Source organism: Apium graveolens, chromosome 4 (genome assembly GCF_009905375.1).
Source record: "Apium graveolens cultivar Ventura chromosome 4, ASM990537v1, whole genome shotgun sequence".
NCBI lineage: Eukaryota > Viridiplantae > Streptophyta > Magnoliopsida > Apiales > Apiaceae > Apium > Apium graveolens.
The window spans coordinates 308,499,922-308,527,921 of NC_133650.1; the positions used below are offsets into that span (position 1 = coordinate 308,499,922).

Here is a 28,000-nt window from a genome sequence, read left to right on the forward strand (position 1 = left end):
GTCCCAATTTATCTGTCTTGTTTGACTTTTTGTGATCAAATTGACTCAACTTTGACCGTAAATTAAACATCAATATTTCATTATTTTGAAAAACCGAAGAATACATATTAAAGTAGATTATGTGTACTTTGTTGTGATATAATTTTTATAATTTTTTTCGATTATATACAATATAAATTTTCAGTCAAAAATTGATCAATTTTACCGTAAAAAGTCAAACAAGAAAGATAAACTAGAACGGAGGGAGTAAGTCTTTTGTGTTTTGATGGGCAATCGTTTTAGAAGATCGCTCGACAAAGAACAATTCAATTTTGTTTAATCTTCGCAAAACCTCCCGACAGTCCTCGATGATTAGCCCGAAATAAGATCTCATTGAAACTATTTAAGTTACCGTATTGGGCCAATTTCGAACATGATAATAGTGTTGGCCTTTTGGGCTCTTTACGGGTCTTGTACAAGGGATTGATGGTTCAATATTACATACAATATACACACACTCAACTCATTAAAACTGTTGAACCAGCTTGCGCTGCAACTACACAGATTATATCGTGCTGGGTACGAAGAAGGTACTAAATTTAATCGTAGATCGGTCATTTTAGGGTTTCGTTTCTTATTGATGTTTTTTAATATACTGTAATGATGGATTGTGGAGCTAATTTGAATTTATATTTGGATTGTTAATATTATCATCAAGTTTATATTATATGTATGGATGCATATTTCATATTGACAATTTTTTTTTTTACACTTTACGAGCTATAATATTTGTTGATAAATCCTCTATTTTGTGACAAGGAGAATTGAAGTAATACTGTTTTTTTTACACTTAAAGAGCTATAATATTTGTTGATAAATCCTCTAATTTGTGACAAGTAGAATTGGAGTAATACTGTTTTTTTTACACTCTACGAGCTATAATATTTGTTGATAAATCCTCTAATTTGTGACAAGTAGAATTGGAGAATACTGCATCATAATTAGTTATTCGGTCTACATATCTATCATATGTGCAACACCAAACTTAGGTATACTTAGTTAAGTATGTTGTTACACGTATAGATTACACGTACAGAGATGATTTGGCGGTTAAAATAATGAATTAGTTGATTAGGTGAGCTGTGAGACCTTATCCTTGATTATATTTATATGAGCAACGCTATGTAGCCCGAAATAGATTCCAAACTTATTCCCAAATGACACATGGCGTCTTTTTATTTGTGGGGCTCATATGAATGCACGAGGGTCCATTTCATTTTAGGAAGATTGAGCAATAATATAATGTCACGTCATCATTCGGGAACTCTTCTGGGAACGCTTTCGGGGACTCTAGCATCTCTCTATTTATATATACACAACTGCTACTTAATACCATTTGCACCATGTTCTGTTGCCAAGCTGCAACCAATTATTTATTTATCATAATTATAGTAATAATAGTTAAACATTTGTATATACTTAATTTTGAATTGCAGATACCAAGTACATTGTGAAATTAATTACCATTATTATATTTTAAAACTGTTATGCACTTATGCCCCTTTTTCTCCGTATAAAGTATGATTAAGCTCTGTGACATGTACAGAGCAGAGTAAGGTGAGATGGATGCGCTTTTGAAGGCCTATTCAACTGCTGCTTCAGATGATGAAGAAGAAGATAATGACAGTGCACGGAAAGCCACATCAATCGCTCCTCCTCATCTACCTCCGTCAAAGAAACTCAAACCCGATTACTCGTTTCTTACTTATAATAAATCAAACTATACCAAACATACCCCACACATCCCACCCGTGTTCTGTAATTATAATTATAGTCATAATAACAATTATTATAATCATCACCCGCCTGAACCTCCTCCACCTATGTTACCTGGCAGATATGTTTCTAAACGAGAGCGAGCTGCTGCTGCTGCTTCCATCGCACCTCCCGATCCTCTTACTACTACACCGACAACCTCTTCATCATCCCCAGGTTTTTACTCCCTCTCCATCAATATATACCTATATGTAACGCACTTTATATGATACACCCTACTTAATAACTGATTACTGTTTGCCGTATGTTAAATTAGTTGGTACAATTAGTTAGTGTTTCTTAGTCCTCTGCATTTTTGGGTTTCAATTTGATACATCCCCCTTAATGATCTAATCTGACTAAATTATTTGAATGTGTCCTTAGCACAAACTGTAGTCACTCACTCACTCCCCTTATTTTTATGTTACAATTAATTATATTAATTCAAATTCTATTTCTGAACTCCCTCCTAACAAGCCTCATTGTTATACGTAACCAGCAGAACTGAAAGAGTTGGTCTACGAAGGGAATTTTTTTCTTTCTTCGACATCATTCATATTATTCACCTTATAGTGTATACTTTATTTGCTTGCAGTAATCTTTTACTCTTTTTTCTGAATTGGTTAGTACTCTAGAGTCAACTTGAATCATATTCAGTTTTTAAATGAGCGATCATAATTTCTTTTCTGTTCTCCTGTGGTTACTTATCTTTCCAAATTCTTGTATCCTACTCTACTGATTTGTTTATACTTTATAGTACTAGTTCCCATTAATTGTAGTGGTCCGTTGTATATATTGAAACATTTTTGTCTTTTATGTACTACATATATGAAATAAATGTATCAATATTTGTGTTGTAAACATGACTGAGTAGTGACTCTTTGACATTTGGCATCACGAATGTAAGTAGGATGTTTTGAGAAATGGCAACGAAGTATCAATCTTTTCAGGGGGTGTATCACCAGTCTCTTTAAGCGGACTAGATTTTAACAATCTGACCGATGAATTATGGCAGTCAATATTTGATAATTCTTTCTCCTATGCACAAACCATAACTTGTTGCGTGTATATTTGCTTGTGCTTGTTTCATGGCCACTTGTTTTTCTATATATTTTTCCCCGAATGATAGAGCGTTATAAGCCTACAAAATGAAATCCAGCTGCTTGTATCTGTGCAACTTCCAGAACTACTAATTATGAAACAAAATACCAACTTAACCACAGTTTTGATGAATAATCATATAGTATCACTAATACAAAGATTATTTAAAGCAGACTGTTTTCTTCGTCAACATGCCTCCTATATGGTATATCTTTTGAAGCCGGAGAAAGATTATTACATTTTGGATGATAGTTTGAGATGTGAGTCTGTGTTAGTTATGTGTGCTTAGGTCATTTGCTGAACCTTACTTCGTATTTTGTCAGTTATCGGAAGTATATCAATTATGGATATAAGAAATGATATATTACTGTCTTTGAGGCAACAAAGAAAAGGACATCCCCTGATTGGGAAACCACCTGAAAATTTGTCCTTGTCACTCATTGGTCATGACAAAGCTGTTAATGCTCTGCAATGGTCATCAACTCATTGTAAGTTATTGAATTTGTAATATAGTACACTTTCATATTCAGTATCCACCCTTTGTTTGTTGTTAATGGTAGAATTTACATATTTCGGTGGCAATGCTAATCTCTTGCTTCAATTTACCGCAATTACTTAGTTTGATTTTTTCTTGACTAAGAGCACTTGATAGATTTGATAGTACAACTAGTTGTCATGACTAAATAATATTGTACTTGATAGAGTCGAGTAGTTCAACTATTTTCCAGTTATGCCCCTGGAATTATGCTCAAAGTACAACCTTGGGTTGGGTAGTATACATAACAAATATCTTCATTGTGAAAATTCTGATGCATTGATGCTAAGTTGAATGGATTGAAATTTCGAGTTTTGACTGAGCACCTTCAGTTTTGGGTTTTTCAACTATCTCATCAAGAAATGTGTAGTTTGTATGAGGGATAAGTTTATCAGGTTACGCCTTTAGTCTGTACTTATTACTTTTTGGATTTATACAGTTTGAACCTTTTTCATTATGTTTCTACTTCTAATATGCAAGATTAACATATTGGAGGTTTAAGGCTAGTTAAAGCTTCATATCTACATATTTTGTGTGTACTTCTTCTGCAGATAATTGAAACCAACTACTGATGTTTATTTTTTTACTCCGTATTAAGTTGGCATCATTTCAAGTGTTCTTGACCTCTTTTTCATTCTTCATTATATTCTTGTTCTTCTAACTATTTTGAAGTACAGTTTTGAGATCTTTTGTTTCTGATAATTGCCATCAGCTCATCTTCTTGCATCCGCTGGAATGGATCATACGATCTGTATATGGAATCCGTGGAGTAAAAATGAGAAGAAAGCAAGGGTGTTAATTCATCACACAGCGGCAGTGAAAGATGTGAAGTGGTCGGCACTGGGACTCTCTTTACTCTCATGTGGATATGATTGCACGTCGAGGTTATTTGACATCGAGAAGGGGTTAGAGACCCATGTGTTTAAGGAGGATCAGGTAGTTGGAGTTGTAAAATTCCACCCGAACAATTCCAACCTCTTTCTTTCCGGGGGCTCAAAAGGTGTCCTTAAATTATGGGATATTCGAACCCAAAAGGTGGTACATCAATATGTTCGAGGTCTTGGTCCGATTCTTGATGTAGAGTTTATCAAGGGTGCAAGTCAATTTATCTCTTCAAGTGATGTATCTAAAGGCAATGTCACTGAAAATTCCATTATGGTTTGGGATGTGTCACGACAGGTCCCCCTATCTAATCAGGTAATGAACAATTGGCTCTTTTTTCACTTGAACACTGAGAGTACATTTCAAAATGGTATATAATTTTGAAATAGTAATACGTAATATGCCCCGAAATATTTGTTTGGAAATGTGGTCTGAACTCGGATATGTGGTCTCTGAAATACACATATTTGTTTTTGACTTTCTCTAGTCCTTAACTCCTTTCTCATGTTTGGAAGCCGTGACCAAGGTTTAACTTTTGTTTAACAAGCTTAATGCATGATTCCAATGTCATGCAGTATATCAGAAACTATGCACATAATATTGCCTTTCGAGCAACTTAGAAAGTGGTTACTGGGATTGTTTTATGACCAACTCTTCTAAAATTTTGGAGTGTCAAGTGTCAATAGACGCACCGCCAGATCGATCCTATCATTTAACAAGGATTACCTGGTATCCCTTGCATGTTCTTACAACAATATTTCTGAATATTTGCATTCTGATATACATACCGTTAATTATGGTCTCAATTTCTTAAGTTTAAAGTTCTTGGCATGTTACTACTGTCCACAAATCATTATGGTCCAAGCTTAGTGTAAAATTACAGAAAAATGATTACGGAGTCTTTTGTCCTACAGGTCTATTCTGAAGCTTACACATGTCCCTCAATCAAATGCCACACATCCGAACAATATTTTGTTGCGCAGTCGAATGGAAATTACATTGCAATCTTCTCAGCCAAAGTTCCATTCAAACTTGATAAGTATAGAAGATTTGAGAGCCATGGGGTCTCTGGATTTCCAGTGAAGTGTGATTTCAACTTGGATGGCGAGCAACTTGCATCTGGCTCGTCTGATGGGTGCATCTACTTTTACAACTCGAGATCCACTGAACTGATAAAGAAGGTGAAGTTGTATGAGCAGGCATGTATAGATGTTGCATTTCACCCAATTATGCCAAATGTAATTGCATCATGTAGTTGGAATGGAGATATTTCAGTGTTGGAGTGAGATCAAAGTGGAATGTTCAGGTAAATATCTGATTTGGTTGCGTAGGGTTTCCTATCTGTTTTTTCTTATCTCTTTATGATACCCTCTAGTGATTAATAGGGGTGTTAAAGTTTTTAAATTAATTTTTCTGATATGTTATAGGGAACCATGATGTCCACTACCGATTGCATGACCTTGTCAAGGAGGAGGTGGAGGATGAGGTTTTACCTCCAGGCTAGGCTATTTCTTGGTGAGTTGATATATATTTGACTGTACAATACTATATAATAAAGAATCTGAGAGGTTGGGAATTGATGTGAACACGAAAAATTTGTGGATTAGTCTGACAAGTATAATGATAGAGAAACTTTTTTCTACAGGAGTGAGCACACATACAATATGGACATGTCTATCATTTTCTTGAACATTATTAAATGTTGCAAATATAGCAAGTGCACATATTGTCGGGGGGGGGGGGGTGAAGATGTTGAATCTAGCTTGAATATGAATGCTTGTCGGACGGGAAACATCAGTGTGTCCAACGTTTGTCGGACGGGAAACATATCGTCAAATGCCAATGACAAACTACGATTTAACAGGGGTTCCTCTGATTTATGGCAAGTATTAGAAATTAGTAATGAGGTTGTATATATGAGTTGATATGCCGTGATGGTGATGCTTTACTTTACCAAAACTATGATGTTATTTTCTAACACTAAATTGTTTCCGCGACTTGGTACTCTCACTCCAGAAATGTGCTTAGTTGCTATATTTTGTTATTTTGTATTTTGCCAATCCACTAAATTACATGGCTGCAATTATTTTGTACGAGCCTGTATATTAATATTTGTTAGGATGTTTTCAACTTCGAATTATCCGTCCTAAATCTGAAAGATTTGTTTAAGTTTATTTGATGTTTCTGAATCATGTATAAGAATTATTGCTTTCATTTAGCAAAATTACAAAATGTCAAGTATTTCATATTTTTGGAGATATTTTGAATTACACTTTTATATATAAAATCTATCATATGTTGTGTCCTTTGAGGGCACAGTTGAACAGATGCATCATTCTCTGTGCGTGACATTGAGTATTTTGCCGAAGCCTGGTGGCTTTATATATAATCGGATTTTCTAAGGTGTGCGATGGGCACACAATAAGGTATTAGGTGGTATTTTCTAATTGGTCTTTGCATTATTAATAATGATGGATCCCGTGTGCACAAAAATACAAATACCCAACAATGAAAACATGCCGGTACCTAGATTTTATTGTATAGAGTGTGCTCATGTGCACACGGTAGAAAGATCATATATAGTTTAAATACTTTGGTACCTATCTGACATTTGCACTACTAATCAATAATAACTTAGGCTGTGTTTGATATTGCTGTTACAGACAGCAACATCAGCTTTTCGCTGAAAAGCAGTTAAAAAACTGTTTGGTAAAATTTAAAAGCTGCTTTTTCGAAAAGTGCTTTTGGCCTAAAAGCTGCTGTTAGAGAAAGCAAGTCCCCCATACTTTTAGAAAAAGCTGTTTTTCAGCTGTTGCGGGAAGCAGATGCTGATTTTACCATCAAACCTTACCAAAAGCATCATTATTTTAATTTTTTGCATTAAAACATATACGTATCAAAAAAAATTACCAAACAGTCAGTCTGATTTTTACAACAACACTTTTTTCAGTAGCACTTTTTCTAACAGCACAACAATTTTTAACAGTAATCCCAAACAGAGCCTTAGTTTGTATGATTTTACCAATTTTGGTTTTATGTTTACAATTCAGGAAGTCTTTTGTGGTAATATTTTGCATCTGCTAAAATAACATTCTTCAATTTTCAATTAGCTACATGAAATTTCTGGTGCTATAAAATGATGTAATGACTTTATTTGGCATCATGCTAGAGTGCTATTGACCGAAACTCTGCATGCTTATTCAGGAAAAAACATTTGGACTCCGATTTTAAAATTTCATGAATTTTATATAGCTAAGTTTTATTTATTTAGGGATAATATTTGTTCTCATTTTTTTGTCAACCGGTTTTAAAATCGTAACTGAGCTGATTGCCACCAAAAGAAGATTTTATTAGGCTTTCAAGTCGTTAAACAATACATGTAATAATTCCGAATGGGCAATATATTTTTAATATTATTAAGGATACTAATTTCAAGTTCCGGTAACCCGCATTTATTTTGGTATCACAAAAAATATTATCTTTTTTTATTGGGATAAACGTTATGCTACAGATATTCCAAAAAATATTAGAAAATTATTTGAAATATTTATCTACAAAGAATTATGATTTCTAATAAATGATTATTCCTTCGTATTTTAGCTGAATTTTTAAAATTGGTTACTTAAACATTTTTTTGACCATAATGCATTTCATAACTTGGACATTACTTGAAAAAATATTTTCCACATTAAATCTTGAATATAAAGTTGATTTTAATAAATAAAAGAAAATGAAACAAGTATAATAAATGAACAATAATCCTGAAAATTAAACAAGTAAATTAACAATAAAATGTTGTATTGGGCCGGTGATAGTTTTGGGGCCTAAGTCACAAATTGAGCCCATGGAGAAATGTAGGTTGAACTATAGACACAAAACAAATATATACATACAGTTGGTCTCGTATACATTTGCCCGCCTTCTCGCTAGTCTCTCTTCACGCTCTTCGACAAGGTAATTCATATCGTTTTAAGTTGTTCTCATATTTTTTTGTTCGATTTTAAGTTCCAGTTCATAGAACAGGTGTTGTATATACTTGATGATTGTATGTCATGTAGCTAGTGGTGATTTTAGTGTTTTTGTTTTTTTTTTTTAATTTTGTATTTACTCTCTCTCTCTCCTCTCTCCCTCTCTCTCTCTGCCCCACTCCCTCCCTCTCTCTCTCTCCCTCTCTCTGTGCCCCACTCCCTCCCTCCCTCTCTCTCTCTCACTCTCTCATCTCTCTAATTAAAAGGATGATGATGATGGTCGGGTAATGTGGATAACTGTAGTTGTTAATTAGATAGCTAAATTGTTAGTATTGATTATTGAATATATAAATGCATAGTTCGACAAGCTAAAATTATTGGTGAATCTCTATTTTACGTGATGAATTTTTATGTGGGCCAAAGGGAGTATAAGAATTCTCACTCTATATGTAGAGATTCATTATGTGGAGTATTAATTAAATTTACATTGCATTTTTAATTAAAAACATACACCAACTTACTAGGCACCTAGTGATGTTGGACTACTCACATGTCACAAAATCCACCGAAGGCCTATAAAGTATCATGACCAGGCAGATCACTAAATAGTCGAATTTGAGCCGATATTCTATGGGGGACGGGGATGTTACATTTTGTGTGGGTAATCATTATCATTTTTCTATCTTAAGATATTTTCCTACCATATATCCAAATATATATGTCTGTGTATATTAACATACTGACGTTTACCCTTCATATCGAATCCCATACTGTATTTCCATTCTCTCATTACTAATGCAGGTGTGACTCAAGCTTTCCATTAAGTCAAAGTTGCAGATAAATATCTTATGAATAATTTACTGTTTAGTGTTTGAGAACTAGAAATGAAAATTGATCTTGTTAATATGATCATCTCAGATGCGGACAAAGTAATTAATAAACTAATTTGTATATTTTGTTTAATTCTGGAAAAAATTGATTGTAGTTGATCAGGTGCTGTAATTATATTTGGTAGGTAGAATATTTGGAAAACTCAGGTTTAGGGTAATAGAGTCATGAAGGAGTAGTGCTGTTTACCTAATTATGGTAGTTGATGTTAAAAATTAATGTATACTCTTAAGTTGACGGATCTCTATGTAAACAGTTGTATCTTTATTATTCTACTGAGATAAGTATTATGAATTGTTGAGTAGGGTGTAAATTTGAGGATTTATTGTGTTGCTACATATGCTTTGCATAGATAGATTAAATCCTTTGTTTTAAACCTTTAGGGTCGTTTGTTTCGAGAAGTGGTATGGGTTTGGAATCAGGAATTGGGTGAGAGTGGTATGGGGTTGAGATATCACTTATGATATCATGTGTTTGGTTGAGTGTTGGAATGAATATTTTAAATTTAAAATATTTTTTAAGTTATTAATTTCAATTAATTTAAATATTATTTTAATTATCATTTTAATAAATTTTAGTTCATTAAATTATTTTTGTATTAAACATTTACATTTGATTACTTAAATGAAGTTGAAATACTATAAATAAAATTGATTCCCCCATACCCACCTCTTCCCCTGGGTATCAAAAACTCATACCTTGGGGGTATGAGGAATGGGTTTGGAGGAAAAAAATTCTGAACCAAACATCAGGTATGGGGTTGGAATGAACGATACCTGATACCAGAATGCCTCCAACCAAACGACCCCTTACTTAACTCCTCCAGGTTGAAGAGGCAAAATTCATGGTATTTAGGTTATTTACCTGTTTTTACTACCCAATCTCTTAGCCTTATTAATGCGTCAAGGATCATTAAGAATGTGATACTTGACCTACACAGCTGTTGATAGATACGAAGAATTAAATATATTACATGGATTGTATTTTGAGTATGAGAAATCTAATCAAGGGAAGTTATTTGTCAAGTTAGACAAACCTATGCATTCTTTCCAAACCTTGTTTGGATGATTCCCAAAACCTGACAACTCCAAATGTTATGAAACTCGTAACACATTTGGAGATGATTCACACCTACAAGATGACAGAGATTGTTCGTTTGCAACTTGATGTATTATTACTTGAAGAAGTATAAGTTGACGACATGGATATCATACAAGAGGATGTTAATAATTCAAAAGAACTTCCATGCCTTACTTCCTTATTCCCGAAATCTTATATAAAGTAAACTTATGAATATTATCTCAATGACTTCTGGACATTCGTGCCCACCTCGGTGAAGCCCTGTTTTATTACTGTGGAACCTTCCTCGTTAATTCGTGGTTAAGCTTTTATTTTTCCAAATGAGGAGGCAATGACGCGGACAAAGTAATTGATATGTGTATTTGATATACTATTCATGGATAAAATAAATGGTAATTCATTAGGTGTTTTAATTAATAAATTCGTGGGTGAGTTTTTCTTTTACAAATGAGGGGAGAATGATGCAGACAAAGTATTTATTATTTAATAAATAAAATATGTGCATTTTGGATTTTATAAATGGACAAATTAATTGTTATTGATTAGGTATATTAATTATATATTAGGTAAGTATATGACAAGGAACATTTAGGTAATAGAGTCCTAAAAGGAGTTGTTTTTTAAATTTGGTTTATGGTTGGATATGAGGAATTCACTTAGCTACGAAGTCACTGGATCTCTTATTAAAGAATTGTATTCTTGATTTATCATTCAACAGTGATGAATATTCTTAATTGATAATTTTTTTATAATATGAGGATTATTTGTGTCTGTACCATATTTCTGCAGAGATAGGTTATCTGTTTCAAACCTTTCCTTAATCTTGCCCTACATAAATCATCTACGAGACATGTATAATTAGTATGTTACTGGTTTGTTGCAGGCAAAGAGGTGATACTTGGTTCTAATGGGTGATTTGCATAGGTAAGATATCTAAAATACCTTTGTTAGAGTATGTCAGCCTACAGCTGATGTTGATGTCAACAACAATTTACGTTAAACTTAATTGAGTTTAAATTGTTTTGTCAGATAAAATTACACGGGTAATAGCTATGTTAGCTATTACCCCGACTCGGCTAAAAGTGTCCAACATGGATACTTGTCCAAACGTCGGACTCGGAAATATTTGGAAAACTTTACATATTTTTGGCCTAAAATAGGTGTCCGAGTGTCCATACCCATCTGAGTGTTGAGTGTCCGACATGGGTACTTGAGGAAAATTGAAGATTCGGGGTAACATAGGATAATAGTCAAAAAAAAATCTATATGTCAACACAGTTAAACTTGTATTATGATACAATTAGTTTTCAAGAAAATGTTGTCCAAGAATTTTTACCCCGAATATTATTCTCATAGGTCTCCTTTTACCGTGTTCAATACATAATATATCATTCAGTGTGACTATAAACAAACAATAACTAAACTAATCAATTATCATCGGGCATACTGGGAGAAAATTTACTTTGGCATGTTTCGTTCCCACAAGAAAGTCAGGGTGGTGTATTGGTTAAACTTAAAAAATTGACTACGTTTATTAATCTACTAGGTGAAAGCTGGGGTAGGTCTGTAGGAACCTCTGTAAATTTATATCCATTAAATGGTTACTGAACTTCAAGACATATTCTTAGTTAACACACATTGCTTGCTTAAAATGATTATTAATTTATTTATATAGTTTTACTTTTTGATATATTTAAAACTTGTGACTTCGTCGCGCTTTACCTGCACTTGGGTGAAGTAAAATGATTTTCTTTCTTATCCTTTTATGTCCCCAAGGTCTCAGTGTTTTCTTTTCTCCAGTTATCTGTAAAAAAAATTATATAACAAAAGCAGAGTTTCAGGGATGATAATAGTGATACACTTCGGGTACTCATAGCAACGGACTGTCACCTGGGTTATATGGAAAAAGATGAAATCAGGAGGCATGATTCTTTTCAAGCATTTGATGAAATATGTTCAATAGCAGAAAAACAGAAGGTAATAGTTTTCAGTTATTTTCTTGATTCTAATTTCAGATTTCGTTTGTGTCCTACTGAACCAGCTCAATATTTCTTTCCGTGCATGGACTTAATCCCTTATGTGTGTTCAGTGTATATGTAACTGTAATCACTTTTATTTCATTAAACTTGTACTGTTGATATTTCTTAATTGTCTGTTTTGAACCTGTCATGTCAATGTAATTGGTTGTTTTTATATTAGTTCTCACTTCTTACCAATTACATTTGTTGCATTACTTCATCACACAGTTCACAAATGATTAGGTGCTTCTTATGTGGTTTTAACATTCCTCACTGATTTAATTGTGCCACTAGGTGGACTTTGTACTACTTGGCGGGGATCTCTTTCACGAGAACAAGCCAACAAGGTCAACTTTAGTGAAGACAATAGAGATTCTCCGTCGGTATTGTCTCAATGATCAGCCAGTACAATTTCAGGTTGTCAGTGACCAGACCATCAATTTTGCGAACATGTAAATGCTTCTATCATCTCTATCATCCATTATATTAGCTTGTCACTTTTCAGTTACGGCAATTATTGAGAACTACTCTAGGTTAAATCTATGGTCTTCAAAGGAATACATAAAAATAACAAAAGTGAAAACATGTGTTTGTACATCGGGATAGTATAAAACATGAAAGAAAAAGAAAGTAAAGCAAGTTAGGAGTGTGGAACGTTCTAAAGGTGATTTTGGGCCAGTCTAAGCTTTAAAGTGGCAAAGTCTTGTTTTAAAGTATATAGACATCAAGAGCTTCAGATATGTATATATAAGGTCATTTACAAGAAAGTTAATTACTCATGCCTACAATTGTCTCCGCTGAGACTTGAAACCATGCTGGTTAGGGAAACTGCAACAATTAACCATCTTATGAATATTCCCTGCACGGATGTACCAAGTACTTTCCGCATGGTAACCAATATTCACTAGGCAATCCACAATGGTAACTTTTCCAGTGTCATGGTACAGTTTTTAGTGCTAAGAATAGGTAAACCTGTGTACAGCAATTACAAGAGGTTACTGATACATCCTTGTTTAGGCGATCATCATATCTTAATAAAAATCATCATCGGTCATCTTCCATAACATGGTTTTCTCCAAGAACAATGATCATAAATCTGCAGCTTCTATCACGCACTGTTAACGATCTGCTTAAAGGCCAACATACTCATATTCTGTGTTGCTTCTTATAGGTAAGGGTTGTGTGGAGTTATTGGGATAGTTGGAGGGACTACTGGATAATTACTCAAATATTTATTTTCTATAAAAAAATTCTATATTTTCCTGTTTGTTTTGTGACCTAACTAACTCATCCTCCAGAATGAAAAATATGGGCAGGCAATGTTTTAATCATTTTTTAAAAAAAAAGAGTATGGGAAGGCAAATGACACGAGTAACAGAGTCATCTTGGCACCATTACAGCTAATATGATCCTTCAGACCCAAATATAGTCGCTTTCGATATTTCGAACCTGGCAATTGTTAATAGCTTCAGAAACTTTAGAAGCAATAGGCCAAAAGCTATTTATGTGACATGATTGTCGTTGAGTATAAATATAATCTCTCCGGTGAAAGTGAAACCACAAAGATTAAATTGTAACAATATTCTGTGCCATATGGAATTGAATAATGTTATTCCGGCTAAAATGAAACAGTAATATTATCTTTAAGAAACTAATCTTGTGTTATTACATATACAACACGACGTGTGAATATCTAAGTTCTAACCTGTTGCAGATTTGGCCATGTAAATTATGAAGATCCGCATTTCAATGTGGGCTTACCAGTGTTCAGTATTCATGGAAATCATGACGATCCTGCTGGAGTGGTATCTATTTTTACTTTATTGCTGATCAGCCATCTAGCGCGTGGTTTCCTGCATCTAAATTATTTTTTATCTGATAAATTAAACTTTTCAAATATTATTTGAAATAACCTATTAATGCAAATTTTTCTTCCATTTTCATTCGTCTTCGTGTTTAGATTTTTTGGTTATCCTTCATCCACCAATGGTATTTTTTTGCAAATCAAACTACCTCACCGTCAGAATTGATATTTTAGTTATTTTCATGTGTTTTTCAGTTTTGTAATACTTATACAACTGATTTCTGGTTTATCCTTGGACCTTTGCTTTAGAATATTCTTACCTATTCCTTACCTGATGATCATACTTTTTTAACACGTGGGAAATATTGATGAAGATATAATTGAGAGTTTTAATACAGGTTATATGATCAATTTTAATTTATCCATGTCAATTTTTATGCAACCTGCATTTTGTTTTTCAGTGACTAAGCAGGAACAAAGATTGTTTTTTTAAATACCGAGCTGTATAGTCCTTTGGTCTCCTGAATCAAGTTTTATATTAGAATATGAAAGGAATGTCAGGAATATTATAAGCTTTACATTAAAAAATTGTTCAACTATATAAAAACATTTCTATAGTATATATGAAGAAGTACAGAGAAATTATATTGTCATTATAAACAATACAGATATGATTGTCACTTTTACTTATTGCTTTTTCTTTCATTTTGATTTTCTGTTAGGACAATCTTTCTGCAGTTGACATCCTTTCAGCTTGCAATCTTGTAAACTACTTCGGAAAAATGGCTCTAGGAGGTTCTGGTGTTGGGCAGATCACACTCTATCCAATCCTTATCAGGAAGGTCAGTTGATAAACCTTATAAATAACAGCATAAAAAGTCAAACTCATTAAAGCATGTCTTGTTTGCCTCGTGTAAGGTTTGTTTTAGTGAACTTATTCAACAAAATGGGTCAAGTCCGTTATAACAGCTCAGCTTTTTGATGTTTGGAAACAAAATAAACCATCTGGAAGCATAAGACTGGTTATAGAACCTTTTTATCTTTTGGCTAATCTATTAACCAAGATTATAATTTTTAGTATGACAATTGCTCTGGTTCTTTTCCTATAATATGAAGGCTACATGTTACTGAAAGATGCATTAAGATGACAGAATTGATTAGTTCCCCTTCGCCTAAACATAAGAAGTGAACTTGATCAATTTGAATTTAGGTTGAGTTACTTAAGTTTACATGCCAACCCATTTTAGTTGGTGTTTAAGCAGTGAGTTTGAACTTTAAATATTTAAATGCAATATTTAACCTGACTTGAGATTTGCTTGAACTGTAAAACTTTTTGTATCTAAAAGCAGAGCTAGAACATTATTATTCAGCTCTGCTCGACTCGTTTGCACCACTAGCTACGTAGTAGAGAACACCCTTGCATGCTTTCCTAATGAGATAATTATTTACTTTGGCTTTAGGGTTCGACTTCGGTAGCTTTATATGGTCTGGGGAACATCAGAGATGAACGCCTGAATAGAATGTTTCAGGTACTTATTTAGACTTGTTTTGTATGAAGATATTCTGTCTAGTAATCTTACGTGTTGGATTTTGTTTTCCAGACACCTCATGCAGTACAGTGGATGCGTCCGGAAACTCAACAAGGATGCGAAGTGTCAGATTGGTTCAATATTTTGGTGTTACATCAAAACAGGTTAAATAAATTTCTATTGATAGTGATTGCAATGGAAATGGAACTAATCTATATCTGTAGTGTTGTGTGCTGCTGCATGCCTTGTTGTCAGTTTGCACTTATACATGTTTATGTAGTTTTTTTATTTTTTATTACCCAGAGTGAAGACAAATCCTAAAAATGCCATTAATGAGCATTTTTTGCCGCGGTTTCTGGACTTCATAGTTTGGGGTCACGAACATGAATGTCTTGTTGATCCTCAGGTGCCACTAGATTGGGGATTTTTGTTATCTTTTAGTATGCATTGTAGCTAAGTTCAACCAAGTAAAAGATATATTTTGTCATTGTAGGAAGTTCCGGGCATGGGTTTCCACATTACACAACCAGGATCTTCTGTTGCAACATCACTGATAGATGGAGAGTCAAAACCGAAACATGTACTACTTGTAGAGATTAAGGTTGGTTTCGGATGCAGAAGGAGCCATTTTTCTTTTCTACATTCTCTTGAAATCAATATTTCACCTGTCTCATACATAACAGATGCTCGAATCTATATAGGGTAATCAATACAGACCAACCAAGATACCTTTAAATTCAGTGCGACCGTTCGAGTATGCTGAGGTATTCTCGTGTTCATATGTTTATGTATAGCCACTAGCCAGTCAAAACTTAATGTCAAGTCTATATTTTTGATGCAGGTTGTATTAAAGGATGAAGCCGACATTGATCCTAATGACCAAAATTCAATTCTTGAACATCTGGACAAAGTGGTACTGTTATTTTTCAATTTTCAAACTGGTCAAGATATGCTGTTACATAAAGATTCACATTTCTGAGATATTTTGCATCTTATCTCTTGTTATATCCTGTTTGCTTGCTGTAGGTCAGGCATCTTATAGACAAGTCTTACCAGAAGGATGTTAATAAGTCAGAGCTTAAGCTTCCATTAGTAAGACTAAAGGTATTCCTGCTCCATCTAGAATGACAAAGTATATGGTCTATATCATACTCGTTCCTGTTCATTCATCTTTTTCAGCATCTTTGATTGTCCAAAACAGTTCCCCCCCCTTAAATATACATTGATTTGACAGGTAGATTATTCTGGATTTATGACAATAAATCCTCAAAGATTTGGGCAAAAGTATGTGGGGAAGGTAAATTTTCACAAACTATTTTGATAATGGGCTACGAATCCCAAATTATATGGCTAATTTCAAAAATCCCTCAGGTTGCAAATCCTCAGGATATCCTGATTTTTTCAAAAACTTCAAAGAAAGGTCACAACGTAGGTATGTTTACTCTGTCTATTTCAGTTTTTATTTCTGCCAAGTAGATTACATGAACTATCATTTAATTACATGGTAGTTATTGTAATCCTTTATTAATGGACTTGATGTGTTTTTTTTTCTTATCGAATATTGAAGGCCATTTATTAGATCAGCGCCATTTATTAGATCAGCACCAGAGTCTTATAACATATTTTCTAGATATTTTAGGTAGACACGGAAAGCTTGATTTGCCGTTCGAAGTATTTAATATGTATATTGCTGGAAGTCAGACATGCATATTATAATAATATATTCGGATGACAGGCCTAGACCTGGTTGCATAGAGAGTCAAGGTTCAAAATAAATCTGGCAACAGTGCTTTGGGATTATATCACAAATCAGGTCCCACAAAAGTACCCTTAAAATGACTTCTATTTTTATGTTTGATGTCGTGGATATTATACTACAACTTGAGAATATAAAAAAAAAGAGAACATTAGTTCATCTATTCCTTAAAACTATGAATGTATGATGTCCCAAATGTCTGCGTACTTGAGTTGGAAAACTGTTGTTAGGGTCCACGCCACTTGTTCACATCATAGACACAAACAGAGACACTTTTATATGTTACAACTTACAAGTCTTGATGGCGTTGCTGTGGCATTAACAAAATTACTACTTCTGTATGGGTTGCTACACAAGGAAGTTAACTAATTCTATCTGAGTAATACTCTAGACTTTGTCGTGAAGTTTAACTTTAGCCACTGACAGGTTAACCTAGACACCATCCATGTCTTATAAATCATTGACAGCTTCTTGCAATATAGTAGATACATGAGTATTATGATGTTGAATAGGACTGTCACCTTGTCATCTCTGGCAATAATGATAGTTTAATTGTTTTCTTACTGCAGTAAAAATTGATGAATCTGAAAAGCTGCGACCAGAAGAACTGAATCAGCAAAATATCGAGGCTTTAGTTGCAGAAAATAACTTGGTGCGCATTTCATCATTCATACATCTTTCAATTAAAACAATTATGTGTTTTTGATGCTTGCCTATAAAATTGAATCCGCTGAATCACATTAAAGTAGCTAAAACATGCACGCCTAAAGAATTCTTTGTTAGAATTCGATATTTAACTTATTTTAACTACCTTGCAACATGTGTGATGCACAGACCATAAGATCCCTTTTACGTTTATTATATAAGATATATCTGTGATAGTGTGATGTAATTGTAGTTGGAAGAAACCGAACATTCACCTTTAAGACTACTTTAGATAAAATCTCTTTTAGTCCTAATCATATGTGCTTTGGATAAAACATAACTGGTGCACCATGTGATTATTTATTTTTATTGTAACTTTTTCACACAATATGTACATGGATATTATTTGTGCAGTAAATTATGCATGGCATGTTCTCAGAGATGAACAAATTTTACATTAGAATTTTTTTTTATGAAAATTTGTGTTTATATCTTGAATCATATTATTTTTAAACTTTGTTTTTTTTTGTTATGATATGTTGGTCAACTTTCTCGATTCTTTTAGTTTTTACATTTTATTACTAAATTAAATTACATAGTCAGTTAATATATTTTTGTTAATTGTTTGTTATACAAATTCTGAAATTGTGTTATATTTTTTACGTTTCATAAGCATATATGGAATACAGTCTTCTAATTGATTTATATACACAATGCTTTTACTATTTAGTATAAGGATGTTTTGAATACTTAATTTGGAATTCTTATAATAACAATTATATTAATTTTTTTTATATTTATTAAATACATGTATTTTTTAATGAAGTCTATTTTTACATGTCTATATCCTTAACAATATATAGACATATATTTTATTAAAATGTATAAAATTATTATAGGGATAAATATTTTGTACCGTAATGAAGAGAGAGGTATGTTTTAGATTTCATAAGTATTGAATTTTTATCTTCTTAAACATGTGGCAAGCAAGTAAATAAATAGTACTCCGTCCGTCCCGACAGGTTCTTAACATTTGAAATGAAGAGTTCGACACGCATTTTAAGGCTCTTATTTAGTATAGTTCCGTAACTTATTTTTAAGATTTTCTTTTTTTGAATAAAAATTTAATGTTTGAAATTTTATTCAAAAAAAGAAAATTTTAAAAATAAGTTATGGAACTATACTAAATAAGAGCCTTAAAATGCGTGCCGAACTTTCAATTTGAAACGTTAAGAACGTAGTGGGACGGAGGGAGTAGTAAATGTATAATATTTTATGTTCTGTAGTTGTCAAGTATTAAACCTTAAACCTATTTCGGTAATTAATAATATTATGTTATTAGATGTCTTGATGTGAAGCCCCTAATGACGGATGAACAAAGATTCTCCCTACGCTTAAATTATATATATGATATATTTTGAGTTGCGTAATTTGAGCTTGTGTACTTATCTTTTCATACTATATTAAATTTTGAAATATGTATAATTTCCTACGAATCCAAATTTAATATATAATGAGAAATATTGGCCTACCTTTAATACTCATACTAAAGTAGAGCTTTAAAAAAGGCAACTGTTTTGTTAGATTTGGATTCTTCTGATCATCGAGCCACTAGCTTTAATAGGAGTTTAGTATATCACAGCTATTAAGTACTCCCTTTGTCCCTTTCAATTATTAACAAATTCTATTTTGGGATGTCCCGTCAACGTCCTAAAATAATAAAGTTTTAATAATTTAAAGTTTCAACCGACCCCACAATTTACTCACTTTTTAGTTACTTTATTCTTATTTCTTAATGTTCATGCCCATTTCAAATGTTAATAATCGGAAATGACAGAGGGAGTAGTTATTAATGAACATGACATTTGATGTTTATGTTTTGTGTATCTTAAGCTTAACATTTCTTGGTCTCTCAGCAAATGGAGATCATTCCAGTCAATGATTTGGATGTTGCATTACATAATTTTGTTAACAAGGACGACAAAATGGCTTTTTACTCTTGTGTGCAATACAACCTTCAAGAAACCCGTGTAAGCAATCTTCTTCAATCCTGGTTCTGATAAAAAAAAATTGCCATTGGTATATATATGTTAATTTTTCAATATAGATATTGGTATATTTTTATTGTAATTTCTGGTGCATACACATAATTTGTATGAAATTTATGTAATTATTTGCTTACCAGGGTAAAATTGCTCGAGATTCGGATACTCTGAAGTTTGAAGAGGAAGATCTGATTGTCAAGGTTGGAGAGTGCTTACAGGCAAGTAATTATGATTCTTATGATATTTGCAAATTAATGGTTAGGTGATATAGCTTTAAATATACAACTACTTTTTGTTGCAATTTTTATACATGATAATATAAAATTAATATCCCGAAAGAAATCCACGGGACTTGGTGATCAGTCCTAAACCAGCCTGATGTTCTAATACCATCCAGATGCAAGATGGCATATGAAAATTTTAGTGGCCTTAATATATGACATGATAATACTGATATATCTTGTGCAGGAACGTGTGAAAGAAAGGTCGCATTCTAAAGACCCCGCGCAGTTCACATCTAGTGGACAGTCATTAGAGGTAGTTTAATCTCACATTAAGCTATTTAAGATTTGCATCTGGTTGGGTTTGTTCTGCTGTATTCAATGCTTTTGTTGCACATTTGGCGTGTTGTGTTCTTCTGTATGTAGAATATTAGAAGTACCAAAGCAGCCGGAAGTGCAGTATCTTTCAGTGATGATGAGGACAGTACTCAATTATATGGTACAAAGTCTGCCACCAGAGGCAGGAAAGTGGCATCACAATCTTTTAGGTCCTCTCATGATGCTCCTGAAATTAGTAAGCCTGCCAGAGGAAAGGGCAGCAGGGGTAGGGGAAGAGGCAGAGGCTCTTCTAATTTGAAGCAGACAACTCTGGATGCATCTATGGGTGTACGTTCAGGAAGGTATAGTTTCAGAGCTAGTAGTAGTACATTAGATATATTCTTGTTTCCAAAAAAGTAAATTACTCGTGTATCCCATCTATGAGTGATATTACACCTCTTACGTAATTTATATTGTTGGTATATATATACAAATGAACAAGTGTCCGAACATTTGTGGATGGGACAAATTCTTTTGGGACACAGAATCTCTACTCACTAGGCTGTAATGGTAAAAGACTTCAATATATTTACAAAAGCATTGGTATGTATGCTATATTCACTCTATCATTTATTTGTCAAATAAGACACTGAATGCTTGCCTAGTGTGCGTCTTATGCAGTGTAGGTCGAAATTGGATGTTCAAATTTACTGATATCAAAAAGTTAAAGTTGGCCCTATAAAAGGACAAAACCTTCATAAAAATTGTTTTTTTCTGCCAGTAAAGGAATAAGAATTTATCCCCGAGCATTTTTTCCTTCTGAGCTAACATAAAATTCATTAAAAATACTGATGAAGAATAATACGTCTGAAGGTGCAAGTTATTTTTCTGTATGCCAAAAGCATTGCAGGTACATGTACCAATTTTTCAGCATTAACTAATTTTAATTAGAATTTTATAGTAGCATTGAGAAAATCATATCATTTCTTTTGTATTTGAGGGCTATGACTCATTGTTAATCCATACCTTTACAGCAACAAGATGTCCTAGAATTGTTAGGAGAATAGATTTAACTATAAAGATTTTTTTTTGTTTGTAACTGACCAACTTGGCTAATGAGTCATGTATATTAGAAAGCAAAAGAGGGTGGTATTGGACTGGTACTTTTGCTAGTTTACACTGTCCCTGTGGGCTTTATTATCATATTTACATAACCACTTTGCTGATGTGATGCATAATATCACCTTCAGTCTGCCCCATCCGTTACTGGATTGTCCAGAGTACTTTATGTTTTAATAGTTAAAGTGCTTTCCCATTTGTTACTGGATCCCCTGGAGTACTGTATTGCTAAAATTTCAGCGACCATAATTACAAGGAAAGGGTGATGAAGTCTATAGTACAGAACCAAGCACTTCATGATTGGTGTTTCTTATACCCAGTCGCTTGGATGTCCTTCATGAATTTTCTGTAAAAATTCACAGATTTATTTATTGAATGCAGATCTGCATCAGTTGCTGCTACGGCTTCAGTAAGAAGTATTGCTGCAGAGGAGGAGAACGTAGATTCTGCTTCAAGCGATGAAGATGTGCAATATAACGAGGTTGATGACAGTCCGGTATGGATCATTTTCTAAAAAATTTACTATTTACAACTTGTCCTTATTGTTTCTCTTTGTTTCCCTGTCAACCAAGTAATGTACCAAAGAAGTTTATCAATAAGTGGATATCTAGCTATGTGCATTACACATTACATTCATAATCTATATAAACTGTCGGTACCAGGTAGCAACATTTGTATTACATTCATAATCTATATAAAATGTCGGTACCAGGTAGCAACGTTTGTAATTGCATTCGTGTTCTTCTTTTACCGACATTCCTTGCTACTTTGATATCAATTGCAGAACCAATTACTACTAGCTTGTACCCAGGAAATTAGTTTGCAACAAAATTGTGAACTTTATCAATGATGGTTAGATGATGGTTTTGCTCTGAACTTGTAATAGGTCATGCTTAAATTATGTTGCTCCAAATTAGTTTCTTGCTTTAATGTTGCTGCAAATACCAAATTCTATGCTGCTTACTTTTAATAAACGCTTGAAGTAAGATGTGTTTTCTTTGGAAAGGATGATGATGTCAGAGGTAACAGCCGCAAAAGACCTGCTGCTCCAAGAGGAAGAGGTAGAGGATCTTCCTCCAAGAGGGGAAAGAAAACAGATTCCGTAACATCTTCAATACAACGAATGATGATGAACAGAGATGATGATGATGATGACGACGATGATCATGTAACAAAAAAAGTACCTGCCTCTCAAACTCGGGTAAGTAAAATCTGTATGCAAGTGTTACTTTAAGCTCTCTTTCAAAGGGATGATAAATTACTCTTCTAATTTATTCAGCAAATTCTGTTCAGATTTGTAAAGCTATACTTATTTTTTACTTTAGACTTCTCCTTTTGACAACCATTTGCTTAAATTCTTGGGAATGCTAAAATTTGTATGCTTAATTTATGAATCTGGCTACTTATATTTTCTAATGTTATTTACAAGCCCTTTTCACATGAAAACATTTCCTACCAAATAATTAACAGTTTGACTATGCTACAAACTAACAAGTTCTGTATGTAGGTAACAAGAAACTATGGTGCCCTGAGAAGGTAGGTATATAAATCAGTGTGAACAGCTCTCTCCTGCAGAAGTTGGCCAGCCCTGCAATTGAATGGTTCATGCATCTGTGTGAAACTTTTGTGTTCTATGAATAGCAAACAAAATTTTCAAGTATTCTCACTCGTCATTAGAATCAAGAAAGGGTTTAAGACGGGAATGTTTTTGTGCGGCGTTTCATCTGGTTGTAATTCTCATGTGATGGTAGTAACAAAAATGCTTTCTTTTTTTTTTGCTTTCCTGCCGTATGTGAGAAGCCCTTGATGAAGATGGCACAGGGGGGGAGCACGGAATGCAATTGCATTTCCGGACCCTGTATATCGTAACAGCATAGTTATACTTTCGAGGAATTAAGCCATGCATGACTATTCTAATGCAGCTTTTTAAGGCCTTCAATAGATGAAAATTAACAGACATATCATGTGAATAAGTTCTAGTTGTATTTGAAGCAACTTTTTGTTTTGAGCTGCCAGAAGCCTATCATCTGAGATTACAGACCAATTGCCATTGTTTTTCTTTACAAATATTGCTTGTTTATGTATTACACTTGACAAATATTGACTAGTTACTGATAAATTTCTTTTGTTGAGCTATTGTATCAACTTCTGTGAGGCAATTTCTGTTTAGTTACTTCATGTTAAAGATATAAACTCCTTACTTGGGAGCTCTACTTTATTTGAGAACCTAGTAGTAGTAATGGTTGGTTGTCGTATGTAGAGCCGGCCAAACGGTCGGCAGACCGTGCTGGGGTGAATTTCGGGTCCGGCTCAACAGCCAGTTAACTAGTGAACGGCTTGTAAAGCTGCACGAGGCGTGTCATGCCGATTTGACAAAATGTTAGCCCGTGAACAGCTCGCGAATTAGGCGATTTTAACGGTCCGGCGAGTTGGCGGTTCATGGTGAACGACAAATAACATGAATAACGAATAAAACGAATAATCGTTTGATTTGACACCAACCCCTTTTGTTGTCTTTTTTTTATATTTTGTTTTTTACTTTGTACAAAAAGACTTTGCATTTCTGTTTTTATTTTACATTTTTTGGATTTTTGTTTTTATTTTACATTTCTTATATTGAAAAAGATTTTCGATTTATAACACATTTCAACATTTTTAAAAATTTACTCGTATTTTATTTGATAAACTAATCAAAAGAAATAAATTTTATTTTTACTCATATTTTTAAAAAGTTAGTTTTTAAAAAACAAATATGTTATTTTTGAAGGAAAAGAGGATGGTACGGTATCGGTATCGGTATCCGTAAACTGATACGGTATCAGTATCATTTTGCATTTAGCCCAAAATACCTTGATATCGCATATCTCCCTCGCTTTTTTTACAGACGGGCAAAAGCCAAACAAGTCACTGTATTCTAAATATCGTTCCGAGGTGGCTTAAGATATCTTGTAATTAATAAAATAATTTTAAAAATATATGTAATTCTGATTTATTAGTAACTTATAAATTATAGTCAAATATGTACTGTTCGTGTAATATCCAACTCAGCTCGTTTCGGCTTTGATTTAAATTTTGAAGAAGGGAACACCATACTTTCAAATGTAGTCGTTAATTATTTGTACTTAACAATCACGCAAGTAATTACAATTTTACGATTTTACCGATTTGGAAAATCATAACGAGATTATATATTTCCAATTAAAATGATTCTATATTTATTACCTAACTATGGAAACTTTTATTTAGCTAGATATTACAACTAATTATACTTACCTCAAATGACATGAAAACGTGTAAAACCATGTATCTTTTAATTTTTTAAATATTTAAATTTGTACAAAAAACAAATTAAGAAGAAACAAAGATCTTAACATATAAATGCGTGTTCATGTTATGCATCAAGAAATTTAATTATATTGATTTGCCTCATTGGCAAAGAAATCTCAGATGCGTTTACAAAAATGCACACATTTCTTATTTAGTAGTGAAAGAGCAAAAAAGAGTTATATATAAACACATAACTTCCATATACTTTGATCTTGCCCTGTTTGGTGTTTTCTACAAAAATCATACAAGGCATCATGACAAGAAAGAAGGTGAAGTTAGCATTCATCAGTAATGATGCTTCTCGAAAAGCGACATTCAAGAAAAGGAAGAAGGGGCTGATGAAGAAGGTTGGAGAGTTGAGTACCTTATGTGGTATTGATGCTTGTGCTATCATTTATAGTCAGTATGAGCCCCAACCTGAAGTGTGGCCTAATACAGAAGGTGTTCAGCGTGTGTTGGCTCAGTTTAAGCGAATGCCGGAGATGGAGCAGAGCAAGAAGATGGTTAATCAGGAGAGTTTTATGCGACAGAGGATTGCGAAAGCTAATGAGCAGTTGAAGAAACAGTGTAAGGATAATAGGGAGAAGGAAATGATTGAGGTTATGTATCAGTGTTTGACGGGGAAAATTGGTTTACAAAATTTGATGATCCCGGATTTGAATGATCTTGGTTGGCTTATTGATCACAAGTTGAAGGAGATTTATAAAAGAATTGATCAGATATCGGCTGCTAAGAAAAAGAATACTACTACTGGGAAAGTTGGCTCTGGCTCTGGATCTGGCTGTGGCTCGGGATCAGCTGCTGCAATGTTGAAAGGTAAAGGAGTGGCTAATTGTGTTGATGGAACGGAAGAAAAGGCTATAGAGGGCGAGATGGAAGCAATGCAGCAGCAGCAGCAGAGACCGCCTTGGTTCAGCGACTGGATCAACAGCAATAGTGGGAACAGCAGTACTGATCAGATGCAGAACCAGCAGCAACACTGCCAGAATTTGGGATTTAGTCGCGGTGAGGAGATGATGATGCCTTATGGAGATGCGCAGAATGGTGGCATGTGGTCAAGTGCATTCTTTCCATAGTTTCCAATCAAGGAGAAGCAGATGAAAGGATTTGTGTGACAGTGCTGGTTACCTGTGTTTTTGTTGTTTTTTGGATCAATCTTGAGGATAATGGTTAAAAATACCCATTTTTGGGTTGAATTTGCTTAAAATACCCATTTTCAGAAAATATGCTCAAATGCGTATTACACGCATTTGAGAATTGGGTATGTAAGAAAATTATTAAAGATACACATTTCGTATTATCATTGGGATACGCATTTGCCAAATGCGTATCACAAAAATATAAAAAAAATAAAAACTGGATACTCATTTCACAAATGGGTATTTAGTACAAAACAGGATAATCATATGGCAATTGCGTATCCAAACGAATATTTTCAGCACTACACTCCCAGAATGGATATTTTCAGCATTTTGCACCAAAAAAATATTATTATTAACATTCTTTCGAACTTTGAAGGATATTTGTTTTGCTTTTAATAAATTTCTATCTGGTGTGTTCTTATTTTTGGCTTGCTACAATAATTCCATTGCTTGTTATATTCCTTTTTTTTCTTCGTTATTTTTATACATTAATAACTTCAAGGTATATTAAATCTATCTCTTCTATATATAATAGCACAACATGGGGATAATATTTTGAGATTAAAAAGTCTCATTGAAAAGACTAAATTACCCATGTTTTTAATATTTATATAAAAGTTGTGTTTTGTGAGAATCGAACTCGAGCTGCTTCATTCTTCTATACAACCTCGTACCACTACACCATATTGTCACATGTGCTTTTTATCATACATATAATATGTAAGTGTGCGAAAGAAATATTTTATTTAACTTTAAATATAACTACTTGAATTCCGCAAAAAAAGTGATAGTTACTTGAATATATGTACAATTAGTTTTAAAGAACTGAATTTCATATATAAATTTAGGCATAGTACACAAATGGATTATTATCTTATTTATTATTATTTCTTAGTTTGAAAATATATCTCAGATATTTTTACCATATTTTTAATTATAAAAAGTAATTAAAATATACATATATAATTTTTAAAGAAAATATTGAAAATAGAATCACCTATATATAAATAATCTAGATTGGTATTAAATATTTAGATAAATTCGAATTATAATGTGTCAATGAATTTTAGTTTATTTTGAATTTGAAATCAGAATTTGACCCATTATTCAAAAAATACTTGAAATTTGACTACATGACTAGCCGAAAAACATTGTAATATTCTACGTTTAGTAAATTTAAATTACAAGTTCGACGAAAATATCTTACCAATAATGTGAAATTTTTTGATATCTTATATTAATATAAATTGATGTGTTTGAGGTATTTATAGAATCAAGTCAACTGATTATTTGTATTAAAATTACTAACTTCACTAGTAGCGCAATAGTGTTTTGGGACTTGTACTGATTTTAAAAATATTTGAAATTTGATATGAGATCTCACGAGATTTGTTAAAATTATGATGTTATATTAAATCGATTTATTTTTCATTTTTCACTTATAAAAACTAGCATTTTAAAAAAAATCTTTTAGATAAACAATATTTATTGATCAGAATAATATTGTACAAATATTTTAAATTATTTTAATATTTTGAATTATTCAAATAAAAGTTATATCTATACTATATTGTAGCATTTGATTCAATACATTGTATACTATTTAAAAAAATATTGGTCAATAATTTGAAGGAATTAACCAGTTCAACTAATATTTATAAAACTTTATCGAATTGAAAAATATTTAATTTTAGGAGAATAGTATACAATATTATCAAATTATTATATGAAAAAATATTAGAGTTGTAATGAAAGAAACTAAAAATAGTTTAAATAACAATATAATTATAATTTTTCCTTCAAATTCTTGAAAAAAATCATGAACATC

At 32.9% G+C, this 28,000-nt stretch overlaps 3 protein-coding genes across 5 annotated transcripts; all 3 read left to right on the forward strand.

Annotated features, from left to right (window-relative positions):
- Nucleotides 1-291: 291 nt before the first annotated feature.
- On the forward strand, nucleotides 292-6,486 carry LOC141721638 (uncharacterized). Of its 2 annotated transcripts, XM_074524636.1 has the most exons (7): nucleotides 294-569; nucleotides 1,586-1,971; nucleotides 3,219-3,383; nucleotides 4,143-4,627; nucleotides 5,227-5,618; nucleotides 5,740-5,827; nucleotides 5,958-6,486. In XM_074524636.1, exons 2-5 carry the CDS (start codon nucleotides 1,602-1,604, stop codon nucleotides 5,596-5,598), a joined length of 1,392 nt encoding a protein of 463 aa, XP_074380737.1. In that variant the 5' UTR covers nucleotides 294-569; nucleotides 1,586-1,601; the 3' UTR covers nucleotides 5,599-5,618; nucleotides 5,740-5,827; nucleotides 5,958-6,486. The 2 variants fall into 2 exon arrangements, with proteins under 2 accessions (XP_074380738.1, XP_074380737.1); XM_074524637.1 differs by lacking the exon at nucleotides 3,219-3,383 and having other exon boundaries at nucleotides 292-569.
- A 1,681-nt stretch (nucleotides 6,487-8,167) lies between these two features.
- LOC141721640 (double-strand break repair protein MRE11) lies at nucleotides 8,168-23,708 on the forward strand. 2 transcript variants are annotated; one of them, XM_074524639.1, is made up of 23 exons: nucleotides 8,168-8,266; nucleotides 11,132-11,172; nucleotides 12,090-12,225; nucleotides 12,561-12,718; nucleotides 13,981-14,071; nucleotides 14,793-14,912; nucleotides 15,531-15,599; nucleotides 15,672-15,763; nucleotides 15,903-16,005; nucleotides 16,093-16,200; nucleotides 16,301-16,363; nucleotides 16,441-16,512; nucleotides 16,626-16,703; nucleotides 16,834-16,896; nucleotides 16,971-17,031; nucleotides 17,925-18,007; nucleotides 19,917-20,030; nucleotides 20,186-20,263; nucleotides 20,514-20,582; nucleotides 20,693-20,946; nucleotides 22,085-22,199; nucleotides 22,710-22,904; nucleotides 23,211-23,708. In XM_074524639.1, exons 2-23 carry the CDS (start codon nucleotides 11,156-11,158, stop codon nucleotides 23,241-23,243), a joined length of 2,172 nt encoding a protein of 723 aa, XP_074380740.1. In that variant the 5' UTR covers nucleotides 8,168-8,266; nucleotides 11,132-11,155; the 3' UTR covers nucleotides 23,244-23,708. The 2 variants fall into 2 exon arrangements, with proteins under 2 accessions (XP_074380740.1, XP_074380741.1); XM_074524640.1 differs by lacking the exon at nucleotides 8,168-8,266 and adding an exon at nucleotides 8,921-8,941.
- Nucleotides 23,709-25,240: 1,532 nt separating this feature from the next.
- LOC141717311 (agamous-like MADS-box protein AGL80) lies at nucleotides 25,241-26,122 on the forward strand. The gene has a single exon (XM_074519394.1). It carries the CDS (start codon nucleotides 25,285-25,287, stop codon nucleotides 26,104-26,106), a length of 822 nt encoding a protein of 273 aa, XP_074375495.1. The 5' UTR covers nucleotides 25,241-25,284; the 3' UTR covers nucleotides 26,107-26,122.
- Nucleotides 26,123-28,000: the final 1,878 nt, after the last annotated feature.